This window comes from Perognathus longimembris, chromosome 14 (genome assembly GCF_023159225.1).
Source record: "Perognathus longimembris pacificus isolate PPM17 chromosome 14, ASM2315922v1, whole genome shotgun sequence".
NCBI lineage: Eukaryota > Metazoa > Chordata > Mammalia > Rodentia > Heteromyidae > Perognathus > Perognathus longimembris.
This window is the reverse complement of record NC_063174.1, coordinates 27,217,109-27,241,118: the sequence shown is the minus strand read 5'-3', so window position 1 is coordinate 27,241,118 and position 24,010 is coordinate 27,217,109. Positions and strand designations below refer to the sequence as shown.

Below are 24,010 nucleotides of genomic sequence, written 5' to 3'. Positions count from 1 at the left end.
TTTAAAACTCCACTGACTTTCCTTTGACAAGTGAAACCTAGGCCTGATAATGCAGATGATTGCATTTCCCAGAGTATAAGGAGGATGGCCAGCTTGTATGAGCTTGGCCATGAAGTGTGCTATGCAAAAAGATTGGATACTATATATGTGAAGTAAAAGAAAAGTTCACCTTTTCCCCCAATCCAAGGTATAATGAGAATGAAGGAGAAACAGAAGTAGAAGGAGGAAAAAGGAATCTGGCAGGGCTTCGGTAGCTCATGACTGTAACCCTATCTACTCAGGAGGCTGAGATCTGTGAATCACTGTTCAAAGCCAATCTGTGCAAGAAAGCCCAAGAGACTCTTATTTCCAATTAATCACCACAAAAAAACCAAAAGTAGAGCTTTAGCTCAAGTGGTCGAGCTCTATTTGTGAACAAAAAAGGTCAAAGACCTCACCCAGTCCTTGAGGTCAAGCCTCAGGATGGCCAAAAAATAAAAAAAAAGTAGTATCCCTAATCCCTATTATTCTATCTTTAGAGGTAGCAGAGAAGTGTTAGGAGATGAGTGGCCAGAGAGACTTCTTTCTAATTCTGAGCATCTGATGAGAATTGTGGCCTGACTGCCCAGCCCTAACTTAAAGTCCAAACACACTGCAATGCAGGCACAGTGTAATTAGACAAACAATGGTTATGAGGTTCAGGACTGAGAATTTCCCAAAACATCATGGGGCAGCGTGCAGATCTCAGGAGAACTGGGATCAGAGGAAGCATGTTTGTCGTGAGAGTAGCTGGGGGCAGAAGATGGACTGTTAGCATCCCCTCTGCAGGAGGTCTGCTCAGTTCAGGTCTGCATGGAGGGAATGTGGGAGACTGAGGGCATCTGGAGCCCCAGAAAGCACCAAGAGAACTCAGCCTGCACTCTTATGTATCCTCACTGCCATCCTGCAAAGAAATTGAGGAAGAGGCCTGGAAACAATGGAGAGGACTAATTCAACTAAAAACTTAAAAGTATCTATTATATCTATTTGATGTATCTAAGTATCTATTTAAGTATCTAATGTATCTAAATATCTATTTAAATGGTCTATTTTACTAAGTCTAGATTAGACCAGACTTTCAAAACAAAACAAAATAAAACAAAGAAAAAACCCTGCTTCAATCAAATCCAGATGATAGGGGTTCAAGAAGGAAACCAGATGAATTATAGGCAAAAACAAAGAAGCAACATTTTCCTCTGCACATCTGAGTTGCAGTGGAAGTGAAATTTGTATTCCCATGATGGCAATACATTTCTTTCTTTTTTTAAAGTTTTTTTTAATTGTCAAAGTAATGTACAGAGGAGTTACAGTTTCATACAGAAGGCTGTGAGTACATTTCTTATCAAACTTGTTACCTCCTCCTTCATTTTTCTCCCACCTTCCCTAAATTTCATGATTTTATTTATTTATTTTTTCCAGAGCTGAGAACCGAACTCAGGGCCTTGCAGTTGCCAGGCAAATGCTCTTTCACTGAGCTAAATCCCCAACCCCAATTTCATGATTTCAGGGAATTCATGTTTGCATAACACTTCCTCTATAGATTAGACTATTTTTTCCTTGCTCCCTCTAGTCCATATTTATCCAGTGCTAGCTGCAGCATTTGGCAATGAAGACATAAAGAAGAATACAGACTCAGTCCTTGCTTCTTGGAGTTGACTTTCCAGGAGGAGAGATAGCTATATGTATGATGACCATTGCAATAAGCATAGCATAGGTTCTGTGAGGGAAGTGGATACTAATTACAGTGGCATGAGAAGGGTGATTTGCTGTCACCAGGTAATTCATGAAGGAGGACTTGCTAAGACTTGCAGGAGGTTCTCCTGGAAGAGAAGGATGGCAGAATTAAGTGAAGCCAGAGCAATGTGAATCTTCCAGGCAAGAGAAGCAACAAGGCCTAGAGACCAACATGAGTGCTGGCCAATTTGGCTGAAGTGCATATTTGAACAAGTGCATATTTGAAGGCTGATGGAGAGATGGGAGCTGTCCTTCTGGCAGTTCTGGGGGGTTCCTTGGGCTCAGACTTGATTGCTTAGACTCCTGGCAGAGCAGGACTTGAGGAAGCAAGGGAGGTGGAAATTGTCCACTTGCATGGGAAGGAATCAGCCATTTCCTGATCCTCCAAATCGGATGGTTAATGACAAAATCCAAGTGAAACCCAATCTCCTGCAACTGTGTTAAGCATTGAGAATTGAGCAGCAACAGATGCAGGAACAGTGCTGGTGGTGCTAACTGTGTAGAGAAGGAGACAGGCAGGTACAGAGGGCTTCATTGGAAAGTAGCTTCTAGACTGAAATGTAAAACTCCCAAAGGCATGGGGTCAAAGGGTTGGGGAGTGACTATTTCAGATTAATAGGGCAGGAGAGCACGGTGTTGTAGAGATCTCAAAGAAGTTGATTTGGGATGCCAGGATGAGGGAAGAGGCTCTGAGTCTAGGCTGGAGATGTAGATGCTGACCAGAAGTACACATGCTATGACTAGGAGCATGGAGGTCAATGGAAGAGTCCTGTTGAGACATTCAGGTGCTTTAAGGAGAGCTTTGTTGCAAATCCTGTAATTAGAAAAAGGAGTTGGAATAAGAAGTCAAAAGGATGACTTTGACCTACAGCATTGAAAAATAAAAGAATGAGACCTATGGAGAATGGCTATGCATAGGTTTTTTTGACGTTTGCCAGTATCTCATGGAAAGAATCCGTACTTACTGAGAATTTCTCAGAAGGATAGAAAGCCCATTAGTCTCTAAAGTTTGTATTTGGATTAGTGAATGATTAGAAGGTCCTGTATTTAAAATTCTTTGTTAGTATGACTCTACTCAATGATGCTTTGACATTGTCCCATCAGGCACGTTCTGTGCACATTCTTTGGGCTGTTGTTTAGAACATTGCATGAGATCCTCATCAGGGACAAGCCTTGGAAAACTTATTCTCAGGGTTTATGTCAGGAATAATAATGCTTCTCCTGACTTTGAGTCTCTGATTATGATAAGTACCGTTAAAAACCATAAGTGCCTACTTGGTTGGTGTCTAGGAAACCTCAAGACCAATTATTGCTCCTTCTAGCAAAGCTTATTGGCTCTCATGGCATTTGCTGACCTCATTCTGGCTTCATTTTCTTGATTCTATTTTTAATTTTATTTTCTTCTCTCTTCCTAACTTACTTATTAACTATTATTTTAAATCTCGTAATGCAGTATCTTTAAAGCTACTTCAATTCCTTTCTGAAATGAGATTGAATATAAATAGAATGACATAAAAAGAACTTCTTGGCCAGAGAGCAGTATGAAAAAGTGAATATTGAATATACTCTTAAGTAATTATAAGTAGAGACTTTAGATGAAAGGTGTGTGTGTGTGTGTGTGTGTGTGTGTGTGTGTGTGTTGCCCCCAATACTGGGACTTGAACTCAGGGCCTGGTACTTTCCCTTAGCTTTTTCACTCAAGGCTAGTGTTTTACCACTTGAGCCATAGCTCCATTTCCAACCTTTTCCTGGTTAATTGGAATTAAGAGTGTCACAAACTTTTCCTGCCTAGACTGGCCTCAAACTATAGTCCTTAGATATCAATCTTCTGAGTAGCTAGGATTAAAGATGGTGAACCACTGGTGCCTTGTGAAAGTGTTTTTGTTTTTTTAATCTAGGGTTTCTCTTCATTTACTAAGAAAAAGCATTTATTTTTCAGTTTCTTCTCCAGATTACAATTTGACCACCACTAGCTCCTTCCTTTTGATTTAAGTGGAACCACTGTGATTTCTGTGTTGTGAAGTAGTGATTTATTTTTTTCACCTAGCATTTCTGAGATGTTTGATTTGGGAGAATATTGAAATGTTTTTGTCACAAATAGACATTTAAAAGACACAGATTGGCTTAGTTTTTCTCTGAATTATCAGGAGAATTTTCTCCCTCTCTTCCTTTCTCCAATGTCAGGTTCTCTATTGTATATGAAAAGTGTGAATTTGAAACATTTATTTGTGTCTCCAAGAAACTAAAAATACAGTGGTATGGGAGGGAAATCAATCAGCTTTTTGTTATCTATTGTGATAAATGCTCTCACAGTGGGTAAGCTCTGAGAATGTCCTAAGTTCCCAGGTTTACACTTTTTATTATGGGTGAGGGAACAGCCCTGCTGAGTCAAACTCACTGCATTCCTTTGTTCTGCATCTGATTGTGCCGATATTATGCAGGCCCAGTCTGGGTGGGTGTGTGCCTTTTTATTCTCCATTTTGAAGTCAGAAGGTTTGGAATTATACATCATGCAAAAGGTGGCAGTTGCTATTTAAACCAGATCTCATTGTTGAAGGCAACCTTTTAATGCTAGATTTCACTTAATGAAGTTAAGCTTCTCTGACCCACAATGGGAAGATTATTTGGCTGATCTGGAAGCAAGGAATTCTATTAAAGGTCATATTCTGCAGAAAAGATATTCTTGTCTCTGAACCATCTGCTTAACAATACTGGCATTGAACTACAGTGGTTAGATGTGGGAGATTCTGGAAATGACACACTTTAGCAAACCCATGAAGAGGCAGAATCAATTTTTTTCACCTTGTCAATCTGGGCTAGCCTTATAACTTACTCTGGCCCATAGGATATGGCATAAAATATAGTACAATGCAAGGTCTGAATCTTGACCTCAAAAGACTTTTCAGGGCTAGGTGCTATGGCTCACAGCTATAACTCTAGCTACTCAGGAGGCTGAGATCTGAGAATCTGAGGTTCAAAGCTATCCTGGGCAGGAAAGTCTATGAGACTCTTAACTCCGATTATCCATCAAAAAGCTGGAAGTGGAACTATGGCTAGCCTTGAGCAAAAAAATCTCAGGGACAGGGCCCAGACCTTGAGTTCAACTCCTCCCCCTCCCCCAAGAGCACACAATGTATATTTCTACTCATTTAACAACACAAACTTTCTTAATTTCTACCCCCAAGCCACTCCCAGAAGATGAAAGGTAATAATTCAGTGCAACTGGATGTCAAGTTGGGTAAATAAGGAGACACTGATCTCTAGAAATATAAGTCTCACAGCTCTGGAAAATAGATATCTTTTAGGGTTTCAATTTAATTTCACAGAACCTATGATTAGCATTCCATTTGTCTGCTGAACCCAGGGTATAGTCAGAGAAACACATAAAGAAGGGGAGGAAGTCAACTGAGTAATCTGATTGGGAAAGGCTTCAGGGAGGGATGGGGACAGGTAGATTTGGTCTGACTGTCCTAAGGAAGGACATAAGTGCAGCTGTCATCCAGCATCAGGGGAAGGAGATGAAGCCCTCCGCAGGCACCTGAGCCATCACCTGAGGCATCCTCAGCTCCCTTTCCTCATTTTAAACTCCCATTGTGAAAATTGTGACATTCCTGATTCTGAGTCACTCAAGTCCAACTACCTTCAGTGTCTGTACCTTGCCTCTGCTGTGAGAAATCCATTGCTACTGGAGAAAGCTTCCATTTACTATGGTGATTTTTTTAGGTCCTCAATGTGTTTTGGTTGCCTGATTGATGTGTTCCAGGCACCCTGAGAAGCACTTGTTACACAGTGGGGCACAAAATGTAGTCCCTGCTTGGGAAGAACTTCAGTGTGAAGCATGGACAAAAGCAACCACACCAAAGGAAGAGCTGTGTTGAAGAAATCCCTGGCCCCTGATTCAGTGGGACATGTGGGGAGTACAGAGTCACCAGAGGAGGCTTCTCAGAGAAATGTCTTTAGAAAGAGCTAGTTCAGATATTTATGCCCCTGAGGTGGGCATGATTTAGCATTCAGACTGACTAGGTGATGGATTAACTTGTTTGTGTGACCAAGAGCCTACATAAGCAACAGCTTCTCTGGGTAGTGTATCCAGAATAGAAAGGAGAATTTACATGCCACTTCCTATCTCCTATTATCACAGTTTTGTCCAGTGTTACATCTGTCCCCTGCACTTTCAGGCTACAAAAGCAGGTGCACTTTCATGTCTCTGCATCAGAAAGGAAGCCCTGGGGCCAGAGGCTAGAGGTACATGGCACTGGCTGCGATGCTGTCAGCTCTGTACTGTTTGAAGTCAATGGAAATCCACACAGAGCTGGGGTTCCAAAAGTGATCCAAGAGAAAGTAAACTGGAGCATAAAAGGTGTTTGATAGAGTACTTGTAGCTCCTCACTTGAGGGTTTCCTTCCTCTGGAAAGTTAGGGAAAAAATAAGATAAATGTCCAGTTTCCATCTTCTATATCATGGTATTTGAAGAACAACTTCTTTTGATAGGTATCACAGACACTAAAAATGATGATGAAATAAAACCTTACAAACATATTACCTGAAAATTAATAATCCTTGAAGCAAAAGACAAAGCCATTCCTGGACTGCTTTTGGCAATAGTTTATCATTCAAGATGTGAATGTATTGATCATATATTTTCAAGCCTCTGTCTTATGGATACATTCCAATGAGCTTGAACTTTCTATTCTCTATGATTTCTGCTCCACTCACACATTTCTTTTCAACGTTTTATATTGTCTGTTGCATAGTTTACTGATAAATCACTTAAATATCACTGATTATACTTAAGTATACATAGTATGTCTTTGCAAAAGAACAAATGAAAAGAATAAGATTTGTAAATTCAGTGTAGTATTTATGGAAAGAATTGAGACTTCTTTTTAATCTGTTCTGTTACCTTTTCTAATTTGTAAAAATCATATTGAATGTTGGTGATCATGAGAGAAAGAACTGTCTTGCTTTAGCTCCACTGGCATGAGATTGTTCCTTTTCATTCACATCCAGAATCAATTGCATAGACTCACACAACCACAAGGGGGCAGGAGATGAAATGCCATCCTGGGCCTAAAATGGGGGAGGATCATAAATACTTGGCAAATAGTACTAATGGCCAGACTCTAGTGGCTTATAACTGTAATCCTAGCTACCTAGGAGACTGAGATCTGAGGATTACAGTTTGAATGAAGCCAGGGTACACAAATTCAAAAGATTCTTATCTCTAAGTAACCAGCAAAATGACAGAAGTGACGTGGCTTATGTGGTAGAACATCATCAGTCTTGGGAAAAAAAGCTAAGGGAGAATGCTCTGGTCCTGAGTTCAAGCCCTAGTATTGGCACAAAAACAAACAAGATAATACTAATGACTAGCCCCATAAACTTGGTGTTTTTCTAGTTAATGTTATGTTAAACCTTGTGTAATACATAACAGCAAGTCTGACATACATGCGAGTATTGTGCTATGTATAACATTTTTTAGGCATTTAAATTACAGGAAGGCTTACTTGTTAAATGAGTATGTAGCAGGTTTTAATATATAACCACCAACACAGCTGTTCAGAAAGGATTTTGAAAACCTTTATTTGCTTTAAATTACTGAAAATCATACTCTGAGATCCCATTTCATTCATATATATGTATATATACATATATATAGAGAGAGAGACAGAGAGAGAGAAAGAGAGAGAGAGAGAGAGAGAGAGAGAGAGAGAGAGAGAGAGAGAGAGAGAGAGAGAAATGCAAACTCTGTGTTAGAGGCACTCACTCCCTAGCTCTATATTCTTATGCCAGGGAGAAGCTACAGTCTTTAGCTCCCAGGGCATTGTGGAAATGTGCATGAATCAAGCCACATGTGGTCCTCTACAGCTGGAGCTCCTGCTGCTTTGGACAAGATGGGAGGCAGCAATCACTTTGTTGAAGGTGAGGAGCCCAGGGACTCACAGTGGAGCCTCCTGAAGAGCACCACCCTCTGGGTCCTCTCTAGCTGCTCTTCCTCTCTAGCAACTGAGTTGGGGACAGCAATCTTTCTTTTTTCTTTTCCTGAATGCTAGGCTTACAGACATGAGTCACATGTCTGGTCCCACCAATCTTGTTTTCCATTCCACTCAGAAACAAACTCTTTCTGTTCTCCTGGATTCTCAATGAACAGGAACAACTGTTGACAATGAACAATTCCTCTTTTCTAAGATGCATTTGTTCCACAAGCACACAGCACCCATGTCTCTGATCATTGTCTTAGTTGGAAGGATTGAAGGAGAACAGTGAACAAGACTGCTACAGGAGAATTCCTAACGGTGTGAATGAAGTGTGATGTATGAATTCACTTTAGTAATAGATAATAGACAGCAAGGGTGGAGTAGAAAGAAGGAAATGAATATTATTTTGCATCTACTATGTGTCAGGACTTGGCAAGATATTTTTACATATTATCTCAACCTTCAGAGCAATATTGTGAAATGGAGAGCATAGGCCAATTCCACAGAGAAAACTTAACCTCAGAGTCTTCTATGTATTCATAGAACAAAATAATAGCTAAAATTTATGATGCTTATTATGTGCCAACAATTATTACAAGTTCATTTGATCTTTACAATAATTTCTTGGATCAGATCCAATAGAAACACTGATCCTGAGCTGAGGGTTGATGGCTCATATTTGTACTCCTAGGCACCTTGGGAGGCTAAAATTCAGAGGATTGCAGTTTGAGGCCAGCCCCACAGAAAAGTCCTCAAGACCCCTTCTTTAAAATAACCAGAAGAAAACAAGGCTGGAGGCATGACTCAAGTGGTAGAGCACTAGCAGAGCAATCAAATCAAGTGAGCATGAGACCTTCAGTTCAAATCTGGGCACTATTTTTTTTAATCTTATTTTAAAGAGGAAAACAATTGTGTCACATGGTAAGATTTTTTAGATGGTACAACAAAACATTCTAGATTATCTGATTTATGTACACAGGTGTGGCTTTCATTCAACAAGGCAGCAAATGTCCACTTAAATTTCATAAGGGCTGAAAACTGTGATTCTTTCATTTTCGTTAACATGAGAGGATCCTAGTGTTCTGATGATAACTGGCCGAAGAGATGATGGGAGGGAGCTTTGAGGAAGCACTGCTTTAAAGTTTTTTTTTTGTTTTGTTTTGTTTTTTTCGAATTGGCACTTGGTGTAACACTTGGGTTTAGGATTCGGGTTTTGCTCTTAACTGATTGTATTAATGCCAAAGAATGAGAATTACTTAAGGAGGATTCTTTTTCCCTATATCATTAATTACTTTTCCTTGACTAAAAGTTGTAATTTACTGATTAAAAATTGCAAGTTCTTAAAAAAATTGTGTTAGACATAGTTCATGAGACTTATTCAAGATTACATAGCTAGAAAACGATGAGGTCAGATATCAGCTCTATGGCAATCTCGTTTCAAAGTTCTTGCTCTAAACAACTGCACTATATCACTGAGGGAGAGGGAAAAAGACCTAGAGAGGGAGAGAGAGAAATAGATAGACATATATACATAGGGCCAGGGAGAAATACAAAGAAACATACACACACACACACACACACACACACACACACACACACACAGAGAAACGGACATGCAGATAAAAAGATACAGAGAGAAATAGAGAGACAGACATGGAGAGAGAAAGGGAGAGACAACCAGAGCACAAACAAATTCTAAAATTTTAAATATTTGCTAAAATTACTTAAGACTTCCTACAAAGGATTTGCAATACATTTCCAAAGAAATAGTCCTGGTATGAATTCAGGCATGAGAGGTCAATGAGAAGTAGACATTGTCCTGATTTCCCAGACAGACACCCTAAGTTCTGGTCCCCACCTCCTTCCAGCTGAAAGGTAAATTAGCAATGCCTAAGGTTGCTTCAGATTGGAATAGAAAGGCCTTGTCTGCATTCCCAATGGGGCAGTGGATGACTTAATAAGTATTCAAAATAGCTTTTCTTAAAAATGGCATATCAAGACCTGGTTGTTTTTCTTTCCCAGGTGCCATTTCTTATCACTTGGTTGGCTGGCATCCAGCCACCTGGCTTTGAAAACACTAACATTGTGCAAACTATCCGGGGTCAAATCTTTGTGAGCAGTGAAAATGACTGTACAAGCAACATTTGCCCTCAAATACACAAGTGTAAATATTCTTGGCTCTTCAAGGAGGTAGGCACACTATATTTATTTCCCAGCGGGTGAAAAGATATCATGTCCCCTCCTTGGACATCTTTCATTGGTAACTTTGAAAGGGGAATCTGAGCGATTAAGGGACTGACTCCTGCCATGAGAAGTGGAAGCAAGCCAGATTTTCTGAAACCTAGCTGCACCCAGATTTTAAGGATTTTATTCCACTAGCCCTTCCAAAGTATAAAGAACAATGTGGTATTTTAAGGCATCTTATGTCAGATTTTATCTTTGGATAGAATTGATTACCAGTGATCATATTTGGTTCTTAATGTTATTACCTAGTATAGCTATTTTTAACAGCAGACACAAAGAATTGGAAATGCCTATCACAGGAACTATTTTGCAGATTTTATGGCATTTTAATAACATAAATAGATGTTGTATACTCAATTAAAATAAATATTTAATCTGACTTAACCAGATAATTGAAATAAATGTGTCCCAGATATCAAAACTCACTTGGAATTACACAGATGCCCTTAGTTTAATACATTGAAGATATTTCTAAAGAGTTGCACACAAGTCAAATTTTTGCAAATTGAGTTATGATATATAATTACTAGGGGAAATGTCTATGTGAAATGAATCCTTCAATGAGTCAATAACTTTTTAAACAATTTATAATTGTAGGATATTGCTTCCTGCCATTAAAAAGAAGTGTGTCCTAGATTACAACATCAACCTGCATTTACTATTTCAGCTAGACTGTTACACATAATTACAAAGACATTTGTGAATGCTCTGCTATTTAAGATTTTATTTCTAGGTCAATCTGAGAATATACCTCTATCCGCATCTACTTCTATATCTGTGTCTTCTAGAAAGCATAGCGTCCAGAGCTATTTGGTGGTAGAATCCAGATTGTTTGGGTCGGATCTCTATCACCAAACCAAACCAAAAAACCCTCAAGACCCCTTCCCTCCAAACCATAGATTCTTATGGATAAAATGCTTTGATTATTTAATGATTAGATCCAGTTAAATGCATTCCTACCTACTTCTCTGGAAATTTCTGAAAACAAAGCAAAACTAAGAAGGAAACAGCACAATTAGTGTCATTTATACTTTGATTATGGTAATTTATAAACTTATATATGGTAAAGTCACTTGCCTTTAAAGTCTGTGCAAATTTATATTCTTATTACATTAGGAGGTTTTTGTTTGAGTTGTTTTCTGATTTCTGTCTTTTGGAATGCCTATATTAATGTGCTAAGTGGTATAATGGATTGTATTAAATATGTAATAGATGTAATAACAGATTTTATTCTTATAGAAACTATGAACCAAAGGACACTTATAAATGAATGTGACTGCTATATTTTCCTGTGTGCAATATCTTTATTTAATGTAAAGTTGCCACAGAAATAATACAACAAATTGTGTGCTAAAAATTACTTCCAGGTGTGTTGGGGGGATATATATATACAAACTTACCATTTCATTTTTAATTTAAATATTGAGTTCTCTGCCAGTGCATTAGGGTTGCATTTTGCTTTCAGTCCCTTTGGCCTTTTTGTTCCATCCACCCTTCTTTCCTAACTCGGAAAGCAGGTGTGAGCGGAAATTGGTTTCTCTCCTTCCAGCCACAATCATCTCAGATTCCGTCTGTTCTCAAGACTCTTTGCCTTTCTGTCTAGATGAGAACACTCTGGGATTGTGAAATTTAACACTGCATTTTCATACTCTTAAACTTCATTCATCTTATGAAAGAAGTTTGTGCACTGATTTCCTCCTAAGAGTCCACACCTGATAGAGGAGAAGCTTGGAGACACTGGAGAAGGGCTCTTGTCTCTGCTTTTTTTCTCTTAGCTTTAGAGATGTGAAACTTGACAGGGATGTGACAGGGATGTCACGTTGACCCTGCTTGGAAAGTCAAGGCGACCACTTCTAACCTGATAAACAGCTTGCTCTCCACCAACCCCAACTCACTCCCTTTTCCTTTGTGAGAGGAAACTTTAAAGCATTCCTCCCACCCCCCCCACCCCCCCCCCCCGCCCACCCTTGCAGGAGGCGGTGACTGCAAACCATGAGTAGAACCATCTTCACCACCCACCATCCTTAACCCAGTGTGTCTCCTCAATACAGAAGAGTCACACTTTAGGGTGTGTGTGTGTGTGTGTGTGTGTGTGTGTGTGTGTGTGTGTGTGTGTGTGTGTTCTCTGATCACCCAGCTTGAAGACTTGCTCAGGATGAAATGTCTAGACTTGCAGGCGCTCGCGTTATATTTACCGTTTGAAAGGCCTCCCTTCTGATGTTTTTGGCAAAAAAAAAAAAAAAAAGGAAAACCATTTCTCCCTGAGCGTTTGGATTTGGCAAAATGAAGGTCCCGGGGCCTTTGATTTCTTTTCTCTGCAGGATGCAGACTCTGGTGCATTGTCAGACCTGGGGGCTTGAACGCCTAAGATCTGCCCACAGACCCTCTACATACCTCCTGCTGGGGATTTCTTTAAAAAAAAAAAAAAACAATTCTTAAATGACACTCGGTCCTCTAGATAAGTTGTGAAGAACCCGTGATCGTCTAGGATGGCTGGTTTATCCTTACATCCAAGAGGGTACAGATATCAAGTGTGGATCAAGCCTGGGGCGTCCCAGAAGAGTCATCTCCCCCAAGTGACAGTGCACCCCACGCCTGCACTCCCCTCCTCCCCAGCCCCTCAGGAGCACACACCCCTCACTCAAGGGGTGGGAGGGGTCTGCTCCTTAGGGAAGGGGCGCCCAAGAGTTAATGAGGAGAGCTAACCAGGTGGGGCGCCCACCCCAGCCCTGACCGAGGTGGGCGTCGGAGGTGAGGGGGCGCTGTTCGGGCAGCCGTGCGCCGTGGCGGGCGGGATTGCTGCCAGGCTGACGGAGACGCGGGCCCGCGTGGGGGCCGCTCCGCCGCCGCCGCCGCCGCCGCCGCGGTGATGCGAAGCCTGAGCTGCGCCGGGCGGTGGAGTCAGAGCCGGGGCGCGGGAGCCGGAGCTGCAACCTCAGCACGCGCAGCGGCTGCGGCGGCGGCGGCGGCGGCGGCAACACCTGCACCGGTCCCCGGTCCCCGAGCCGCGCTCTCCACCCCGTCGCGCCGGGAGCCGCCGCCCCGAGCTCTCTATGGACGTCAAGGCGGCCCCCAACGGGGTGGCCACCATCGAAGACCGAATCCTGCGGATCACAGGCTACTATGGCTATTACCCGGGTTACTCCAGCCAGAAAAGTAAGACGCGGCGGCGGCTGGGCTGCTGCGCCCCGGGCTCGGGTGGAAGGCGGCCGAGCAGGGGCGCCGCGGGGCCGCGCGAGGCGCACAGTCCGTCGGGACACCTGCAGCCCAGCCTGCGCGGCGCTGCCCACGCCACCCTTTGGGCCTCGGGACCCGCTGTCCGCGGTGCTGAACCCCGAGTCCGTCAGGGGTCCCTGGGCTTGTTTGGAGCAGGAGTTTGAGGACGAGTCGCAGAGGACCCCTGGGGCGCTTGCTCCTGGCCCGCCGTCGGCCGATCACCCCGCGCCGATGGACGCCGGGAGGCGGGGGAGAGGCAAACATGGCTGTTCCCCCAGCGGACGGTCAGCCCGAGGGCGAGAAGCCCTACTGGGTGTCAGGGTGCGCATAGGGGTGCAGGCTGAGGGACTCAGGGAGAGGGGGGTGGCCGAGGGCGATTGACCCAGACGTGGGTGCCCTGGCTGGCTGGGTCAGCTCGTTCACTCCGGGTGGTTGAGACGTGGCCAGCGCGGGAATTACTCATGAGCACGGGGCTTCAGGAGGTTCTCCACCCGGGGCAGAGCGAAGCACCCGCTCAGGTACCACAGCCGGGAGCTGGCATCAGACATCTAAGCCAAGAAGGGGAGAGGGGGAGAGGGGGAGGCGCGGCAGGGCCACCCGCCCACTCCTGTGCCCAGCAGGCACCCGACCCGAACCCCGCTTTCTTCCTGTGGTGGCGAGGCGCAGTCGCAGTCTCGCAGGGAATATGTGCTCACGTTGTTCCAAGAGCGATTTCCAGCGGCGGGGGGGGGGGGGCGGGGGGGAGCGACGAGGGGCGCTGTGATGCCAGCCCCCTCCCCCCTTCCCAACACACAAGCCCAAGGGTTCCATTTGTGGGGATGAGGTCTGCCAGGCACCGAAGTGAAGCTCGATTTTTCTCTTGATCTGGGGGAGTAGCTGTGATTTAATTTCCACGCAGGTGGTGGGATTTCACCCTTTTTTAAAAAAAACTTTATCAATTCATTTCTGTCGTAATTCTACTGGGCTTAATTAATACATTTTTTTTTATTACTGCAGTGATTCCTTTTTTTAAGGCAAGGCTTTAGAAGCTACCCGATTAATATCTGCATTTTAAGGGTGCCATCAACATGATGGATTCAGGGAAGTTAGTGGATCTTCTACACACACACACACACACACACACACATACACACACACACACACACCTTTACATATATATGGGAAATCATTTTTTTTCCATGTAACTTTGTTCCCTGCTATGGCTCACTCTCTGTTGAATAATAATTCTGTAGCTTTGTTCTGTGGGCCTTTCTCACCTAGATATTTTCTAGGTTAATATTTCATTTGGTTTCAGGAAAAGGCCTGTCAGCTTTGGATGGGTGCTATCTAGCTGTTTTTAGCAGTAGAGGCTTATATTATTCATTTTTCCATACAAAAGTAATTAGTGGTAGAATTTTTTCTGGGAAGAAAATAAGACACCGTGGAATGCTCTTTGAAGTCTTTGTAGTATAGCCTCAAAAAGTTTTTCCTCTCTTATTGTCCAAAGGTGTATGTTTTCTTTAAGCCTGTGTACTTAAGTAAAAGCACCAGTAGATCTTGAAGCTATTTGAATTTCACCTTTTAATATTTTAATTAGAAACCATGGGATTTGGCAAGGAAGAGAGAGAGAGAGAGAAAGAGAGGAGAGAGAGAATAGAAAACCATAAGACTCAGAATAGTTTATATTATAATTCAGTAGAATTTTATTTAATGAAGAACAACCCAGAAAGAATACTGGGAAAGTGACATTTTAGATAAGAACATGTTCCTATCTTAGTTTTGTGTTTGCTCAAAGAGCTGCACATGTTTCATTTGCAACACAATAGCAGGACAAAGAAAGGGAAGAGCATTGGCCAACACTGTGACTGGAAGCTAAAAGGGATAAAGATGCACTTGGCATAGTTCTTTGTGATAAGCGATTGCCTAAATTCAGGCCACAGAGTTCAAACAGTGACTATAGAGAATCTCACATGAATAAAGAATTCAGAGATATAGTTAAATATCTCTGAAGATATTCATGCTTTCAGATGCAGGGAGATTGTCATTTTTTCACAGTGAGAGACTGGCAGAGGAGAGAGCTGGAAGAGGGCCAAGCAACCAAGCACCATGAAATAATCCTGCTCTTAATGCAGGCTTCAACTAGTAAACAAACACATTGAAGCAAACTAGTACAATATGGCCAATTGATTTAGCTGCTACCAGAAATGAGCAACAGCTTGGGTAAAGTCTGGAAGAATCTATTTAGGAAAAAGCTACAGTGATGAATGTGTGATAAGGTGACTTTCCTGCCTGTCACCTGTGAGACTTTAAAGATAGGATGATCTAGATGCCTTTTACCTTTCTGGAGGTAGATGAAATCCATGTATAAGAAAATTGCAAGGAAGATAATCTTTGTGGTAATGCATCCTGCTGCTAAGCTTGTATCTTGTCCAGAGCAACTTCTTGTATGGCTGGGGAAAAATTGTAGCAGGATTCAGAGAAATGAAAGTACTTTTATGGAACACTAAGCCACTCAAAAAATCTGGTTCAATTTAATGCGCAGTTTACACACACACACACACACACACACACACACACGTACACACACTCAGGTTCAAAGATGATCAAAGCATAGTGGCTAGCTTTGAGTTATTTATAACCTAGGGAAGAGCTGATGTCAGTTTAAGAGGTAGCAATAGAGGTGGTGATGTGTAGTTAATTTCTGGATATATCAGAAATTAGATCCAATAGAGTTTTTGATAGTCTGAATACAGTATTGGCACAGAGAGAGAGAGAGAGAGAGAGAGAGAGAGAGAGAATATTAAAAGTAATCATGTTATCTGGTTTGACCAAGTTTAGTGTAAGTGTGGAAGGCTTCAAGGTAGAGAAACTCAGAAAGCTGAGATCTGAAGATCATGGTTCAGAAACAGCCAGGGCAGGAAAGTCTGTGAGACTCTTATTTCCACTGGAAACCAGAAGTGGTACTATGGCTCAAAGTGGTTAAAGCGCTAGTCTTGAGCAAAAGAGCTCAGTGTCAGCACTCAGACCCTGAGTTTAAGCCCCATGACAAAAAAGAAAAGAAAATTCTAACAATGTGAGTTTGATGTTTTTTGTTTTTGCCAGTCCTGGGGCTTGAACTAGAGTCTGGGCCCTGTCCCTGAGCTTCTTTTGCCCAAAGTTAGTGCTCCACCTGAGCCACAACACCACTTCTTTTTTGGTTTATGTGGTAGTGAGGAATCGAACCCAGGGCTTCATGCATGCTAAGCAAGTGCTCTACCACTAAGCTACCTTCTCAGTCCTTCTAACATGTTGGATATACTAGAGATACAGAGAAGCCTTAGAGTTCATACATATGTGATTGGAAATGTAAGTTAGGGATTTTCCAACATTTTGATGGTACTTAAAGCTGGACATGGACATTGGATGAGATCTTCAAGGAATAAATATGTAGAGAGAAGACAGTAGAGGCAAGGATGAAGCATGGGGACACTGGAGGTTAGGCGAAAGAGAAAAATTCATTAGAGGAGACCAAGAAGGACCTCCAGGGAGTCAGTAGAAAAACCAGGAGCATATGATAATCTGGAATCCAGGGCAGAATGAGTTTCAAGGGCAAGGGATCAGAAGATCCCAACACTGTTAAAAAGTCAAATGCCAGGAAGCCTGATAACTAAGCTTGGGCTTGACAAAGGAAGGTCACTTGTTAAGCATACTGATAAAGCAGATAAGGTAGGAAGACATGTACTAGAATGTAATTAAAAAAAACCCTTAGTGACCAGGTTTTGTGGCTGTTTTCTACAGGAGACAACAAATTTATAGTAAAACTTTTCCTCCTTTCTCTGATACCAGGTTTCACCATCCCTTCTTCAAAGGATACTTTATCTGCCTCCCAAGGCAGGAAATTGAATATACTTACCATAAACACATCATAAAAATTTGTGATGGACATGCTAATTATCCTGAGTTCATCAATATACAATATACACATATATCAAAATATCACATTGTATCTCATAAATGTATAAAAACTATGTATCAATCAAAAGCTGGGTAAAAGAGCTCTCTCCACTTGTGGCTCTTTGCTCTGCAGAGTACTCTGAGGGCTATGACTCGGCATTTCCAAGGTTCTTCTTACTTTCTGCTTTTCCTGAGTGGCCTCACTCAATCCAGGGGCTCTTTTTCCAGGTCCACTTTTTCTGAACCCACACCTATCTTGCAAACCACCTACTAGCATTTCTACCTAAGTGTCCCCCCACTCCTCCAGGAGTCACACACATAAAACCAAGTCCATCATTCTATTATTAATAATTGTCTTTCCTTTCTTATGATCCCTTTCTATTTCCAATATCTGTATCCAACTGGTTGCCCAAGTAAGATTTAACAAGCCCAATCGAATTTTATTCCACCGGGATGCTTCATGTCCCTCCGGTTACTCTCTTAGGGTCAGCTATCCCATCTTTTGCCCAGCCTCAAGTTCTTCCAGTCTAGCATTGGTGCATTAACAACATTTACTTCCCTAAAGTGCAAATTGCTCATCTTGCATCCTGATTAAATACCTGGAATAATTTTTAATTTTCTGTGCAATGAAGTCCGAATTCCTTGGCATATCACGATTTGAGCCCAGCTTATGTAGTTCTATTTTTGTACACACATCCCTCTCCATCCATAATTGCCAAATAACACATGCTTAATGCAGAAAATCTGGAAGGCAGAGAAACAAATAGAGATTAAAGTAAAATTATTCATAATTCCACCACCCAGAGGTATGTAATGTTTAGTCTTTTTCATATCCAGAGAAACAAGTACATATTTTATTGCACTTAATTTTTTTCTCTTTGGTCTACACATTTACAAATTTGTTTTAATGTTTGTGTAATCTTTAAAGACAGAGCACGCGTGCACACACACACACGCACACCTTTACCTACTAACAATTACAAGTTGTTGGATTTTTAAGCCCAGCTTTTCTTTCTAGTCTCACATCCTGTATGATCTCACAGTCTCATCAAGGAACAGCTTGTAGTTTTAATTATATGGTCTCTGTGTGCTTTTGTTTTTCTGTGCCTTACTACACCTTGTTCCAAAAGCTCCCTCTCTCTGTGGAAAGCATCTGTTTATCTTTAAAGGCTCAGTTTAAATGTGCTATCCTCTGCAAAGCTTTCCAGTGGCCCTAGGCTGGGTTAATCCTCCCCCTGTGCTACCTTAATGCTGTGTGCTCACCTCTGCTCCAACACTTAGCACACTATTTTGGGCTGTTTGCCTTATACAAGACTGTCTCACCCACAGCAACTGGGAAAGACAAGGAGTTCATCTTCCTTGATTTTCAGCTTAGGCAACATGTCTAGTATGTTCTGGTGCTCAGATAAGTCTGCTCTACTAATGCACGAGTTATTTCAGTTTCTTTTGGAGAAACTGGAGAGTTAATTACTTTCACACAGAAAAAGAAAGAGTACATGATGGGAGTGATGGGCAGGAAACAAAAAAATTTCCAGCAATGATGGCACCAAACAGATGTTCCTATTCAGAGAATGAGAATACACCAAATGACATTTTATCATTATTTTACCTGACTGATTATAACTTCTGCATTTATGTGTCCTTATTTCTTCAATTTTGTGTGTATGTGTGTGTGTTTGAGTGGGGGAAAAGACCAAAACGTACAGAGCGAGCTGGGTGTCAGTGGCTCATGCCTGTAATTGTAGCTACTCAGGAAGCTGAGATCTGAGAATCATGGCTCAAAGTCAGCTAAGGCAGGAAATCCCATGAGACTCTGATTTCTATTAATTATCAAAAGTAGAGCTGTGGCTCAAATGGCAGAGCACTAGACGAGCAAATTCATGCAGGAACAGTGCTCAGGTCCTGAGTCCAAGCCGTAGGACTAGCACACACACGCACGTGCGTGTGCACGCGTACACACACACACAGAGTATAGAGCAGTATAAATTTATTAGAATCCTAAGAAAGACAATGTGCTTTTGCCATTTCTCTTTTGAAGTGGTTACTATTAGTCTTCATGATACAGCAAGAATGTAACTGTTAAGCACTCTAACTACAAGAAGTCATGAAACTGGGCCTTTCTAGTGAAATAAATGCAGTAAATATTTATCCTTGTTTATATTCTGTTGGCATCCTGATATCCTGAAGCACACTTTATACTTCTTTATATATGATGGGTACATGAAGTTATAAATCAGATCATTTGACATGTAATATTTAGAAGTTGTTTTTTTATACTCCTGTGGAAAATCATGTACATTCATATTATAAAGAGTTTTAACTGATTATTGTTGCTCTTGTTGTTTAGATAGGATCTCACTCTGTAGCCCATGCTGGCCTGAAACTGACTTTAATTGTGGGTTATTGCCTTCCCCTCTACCTATTCCTAGTATGTCCAGTGTTCTAAAGATAAGCAGTCTAACCTGGATTGCCCCCAAGGGATGGTTTATTTAAAAGGAACTGGAGGTCACTGGTCAGGAGCTCACAGATGAATCCACAGGAGGGGATGTCAATCTAGAGCCAGTGAGCCATAGGTGGGCTGTATGTCTGGAGAGGCAGGAACTCACTTACCAAAGTGGGGAGAAGGGAAGAGTGGGATGTCAATGGAAGCATGGGGTGGGGTGAAGATGGGATAAAGAAGTCAAACAGAGGCAGAGGAAGTGATGGCTGAGGGCTAATTTGGGAATGGTCCATTGGAAGTAGCATTGTTCTTTTTACATTTGGAGTGCTAAAAGGATAGTTCTTTCTTTTAGCTATTTATATATATAGACAGGCTGTTTTATGTTCTGCTTTAAAATATGTATCATTATATTATAAACACATTTACATATTTCTACAGTCTTTACATTTATAGTGTTTTAAAGTTATAAAGCATTTAATTACTTACAGAAAGAGAGGAATATAAAGCAAAATTTATGAGCTAACATAAATACAAAGCAAATAACTTATCACTCTACTGTAACTATTGTTATTTTGTTTAATTTCTATCCAACCTTCCTAATGCATACAGAATTTTATTTCTTGATTCACTGACAGATATAAACCATAGTTAAGTCGTAACTTTCATAAACATGCAGTTAGCACCCTCCTCCCCCTTCCCCCACGTACACTTAACATTTCAGGATAAGTTCTTTTTTATTTATTTTAATTTATTTGCTTGAGAAGCTGGAATTGAATTCTCCTTTCAGAGATCTTGGCTTAAAGAATTTGGGCTCACTGGCCCTCAATTCCTTGAGGCTAAATACAATGAAGTGACCTGTAGTGTTCCTGATGGCTCATCCAGATGCCAGTCACAGGTTTTCACTTGACCTGGCTTAAGCCAAATGGAATCTATCAGAAGGGTTCTGGGGAGTCTCTCATGGGTTTTAAGGGTAATGATAGACTCCTGTAAGCTTGAATCAGGTACTGGTGTGTTGCAGGAGAAACAAAAGGCCCTATTTCTCTTTTATTCTGGTACATATTCTCCATTCTTGTCTCTTGCTGCAGACTATCTTTCTCTGTTTCCTTGTCCAAATGGGCAAAAATAGCCACTGCCAGCAGTTCCGGTGTTTACGTGTCCTCTATTCAAGAGAGCAGACAGATTGAGCAAGATTCTCTTACTTCTAAATCCAGATTGCTAGGAAAAGCGATTCGTGGCCCAATTTAGGTCACATGTATAATTTTGATCCTATTGACTGGTAGTTTGGGACAGGGTCAAGTGATCAGGGCTGGCTGCTTAAGGCTTTCTTCTGCCCCCTGTGGACTTCTAGGTAGTGTGTTTGGGGGAGGGCTAGTTCCCAGTGAGAAGAAGCAGTTGTCCAGAAAACCAGTGATTTGGTTCACAAAGCTTTGCGTAAATTTTTTTTCCATCAAGATTCAGTCTTTTCTTTCTTCTGATCTTTATAATTCTAAGAGCAGATCTAGCCAAGATGCAGTGAAGTTATAGACACTGTGTAATCCTATAAACTGAGAAAAATCCAGGTGTCTATTTCAGAATATGATTCTAGGGAGCTTTGTTTCAGAGCTCTCCAACAGCACAGCAGACTGCTTATTAAGATTTATTGAAGTGCCACTGGTTACATCAAGTTTGGAAGACATACTTCTTTTTCTAGGTCAGATAGGGCAACACACAAGTTCCTTCAGACTCAGCGAGCAGTAATGGAGGATGACATTTAACATTGTATATTTTAAACAGAGATTGAAAATTACACTACACTGCAGTAGTCTGAGATTTGCTATATTTAGACCTAGGCTACTGCCAAGATGGCACCAGTGAGGTGTCAATAATGATTTTTTTCTGGTCCTGACACCGGACACACTGAGAATTCTTTTTGCCTTATGAAAGCTGAGTCCCCAAGGAGGTTAGGGTCTGTAAGTCGTTGCTGTTAATACCTTACTAAGTTCTAAGTCATGAGATTCTGGTAATCTTAAGCTTTTTGTTCACACCTCTGTCTAATTATAGACATTCTGGAGAGAAGTTACAGACTGGGTGAGCTGGAATCATTTGGAGTACCATCTTCCCTGATGGAGTTACTATAGTGGCAGATTCTAGGAAAGTGATGTACATATATAAAATGACAATATCACTCCTAGAGTGATCATCAAAGATATTTGGAAACTAAGATCCTTTTCTCATTTATCATTTCTCTGGGATGTTTTCAATGCTGTGAGTACCTGAAACTGGTGCTTCTTATCTTGCTCTTTCTGATTTAAATTCACTTAGCTGTCATGGCACCTGCCTTAAAAAAAATCAGTCTTGCTCTGTAGACCAGGCTTAGTCTTCAATTTATAATCCTCCTGCCTCAGTCTCCAGTGTTCTGGCATGACAGGTGTGCGCTGCTGAGCCTGGTTGATGGTGATCTTTTTTATTCATTGGATTGTGTCATTCCTTTGGTTGAAGGCTCCAATGGATTCTGCATCTCTTAGGAAAACTATTAGACTCTCTCTGAACTCAGCCCGCAGTTTCTTACATGGTTTATTCTTCCATGCCCTCATTATGTTTGGGTCATCCTGGCACCTACTCAAGGCCCTGCCATTCTTCAAGACTGATGAATGAGCTCTTTGCACTTTCTGGTGATATTACGTGGCTGGCATCATCTATCAGGTCTTACATTAAGAGCCATTGCCTCAGAGTGGCTTTCCTGCTTTACAACTCTGTCATCCCATGCATAATATAGCACTTACTGCGGGTTCCAGTGACAATTTATGTTCATTTTTGTGAGTGCTTAATGTGAATGCTTACGGGTAGGGATGGACCTGTTTTGTTTAGGACTGTGTCTAGCACAAAAAAACAGTGTCTGCATACTCTTTAACATTTTGTTGAATGAGTAATTAAGATTTCAAGTAGACTTTTCCCCCTAAAATAAACTTTTTGTGTGTGTGGAGAATGTATTTTAGGCTTACACAAAGCTTTAAAGATAATACAGAATCCTTGAATATCCCTTCCCCCATTGCTAATGTTATTAACACTTTACATTGCTGTGATTCATGTGTCAAAACTAAGAAAGCAGCATAAGACATTAGTGCATAGTTATTAATAAAACCCCAGAATTTATTTGGATTTTTGCCAGTTTTACCAGTTTTAGGATTCAAATCCAGTATACTTGTTTTATTTACTTGTTAGGTCTCTCAAATTGGCTTCTCATGCATGGAGCCCCCAAAATAATTTCAGTTGTGTAGGAAATTTCTGGCAGATATTTTATGTCTAAAACCAAAACTCACTTGAAATTTCAGCTATTAGCTTTCAAGATGACACAGATTAAATTCTTGTGAAAAATGTCCATGATTGTAACATGGCAATTATGTACTACCCTATAGGCAGTTCTGTTGTGTAGGACAGGTTTTTGTTTTATCATATTATATACTTTATTGCATTCTGTTTATAGGGAAGAGAGATTTGGAAAATGAATCGTTTTAGATCCTGTTGATTGCAAGCAATCGAATCCCATTTCTACTCTGATAAAGAATATAGCAGACTAGACAGGCTCCGTGGCTCACGCCTGTAATCCTAGCTGCTCAGGAGGCTGAGACCTGAGGATTGTGGTTTGAAGCCAGCTCAGGAAGAAAAAGTCCCCAAACTGAAAGTGGAGCTATGGCTCAATGTGGTAGAACTCTAGCTTTGGGCAAAAGAGCTCAGGGACAGTGCCCAGGCCCTCAGTTCAAGCACCATGGTGTGTGTGGGGTGGGGTGGGGGGGTTGAGGGGAAACATAAAATTCTGGAAGACAGAGAAGGTTATTGCTTTTTTGCCCTTTCTTTTCATCCATTCATTTCTACTGTTCAACATTTTGGTGATTACAGAAATCTTTGGAATTATAAAAAGAGCTATGAACTATTACTTCCTACTTCTAAGTGCACCAATAGTATCAAAAGTTTTGTGCTGTTTATTTTATTACACTGAAAGTTTACTTCATTGGAACAGATTATGAAATGGTAATTCAGTTGAATTTTATCTGTTTTTTTAGTTTTATGGAAATGTGTGTGAAATTTAATGGTAATACCTAGAAAGAATTTAAATTTGTTAACTAAGAAAAAATGAACTTGAGGCTTTATTCAAAAGCAAATTTTAGTAAGAAAATTCTCTCTGTGGTTGGTGAATAAGAAGCTAACATTTGGAGTGACTTTGGTAATGTGCAACTCACCTTTAACATCCAATTGATCTTCCCACCTTCAAAAGATTCTGGTTCACAATGATATGAAGTATCAAGTGAAATGAGAAATCCCATCTCTTAGTCTGCAGGAAGAAGGTAGTGTTGTATCAAGAAACCCAGATTTCTTAAAGACTTTCCAAGCTGAATTAACATCTCATCATTTCATTTGTGTTCAAGTCAATGTGTTTATCTTTGAGGCAAGATCTGTCTACCCATGCTGTTCTTATCAGCAAGGAAAGGAT

General features: G+C 41.2%; 1 protein-coding gene across 1 annotated transcript in view; it reads left to right on the top strand.

Annotated features, from left to right (window-relative positions):
- The first annotated feature begins 12,795 nt into the window (after positions 1-12,795).
- The window catches only part of Slc35f4 (solute carrier family 35 member F4), a 202,259-nt gene continuing 191,044 nt past the window's right edge, over positions 12,796-24,010 (top strand). The window contains exon 1 of the mRNA XM_048362245.1: positions 12,796-13,130. Coding sequence (XP_048218202.1) covers positions 13,028-13,130 — 103 coding nt within the window. The 5' untranslated portion in view covers positions 12,796-13,027. The remainder of the gene's footprint in view (positions 13,131-24,010) is intronic.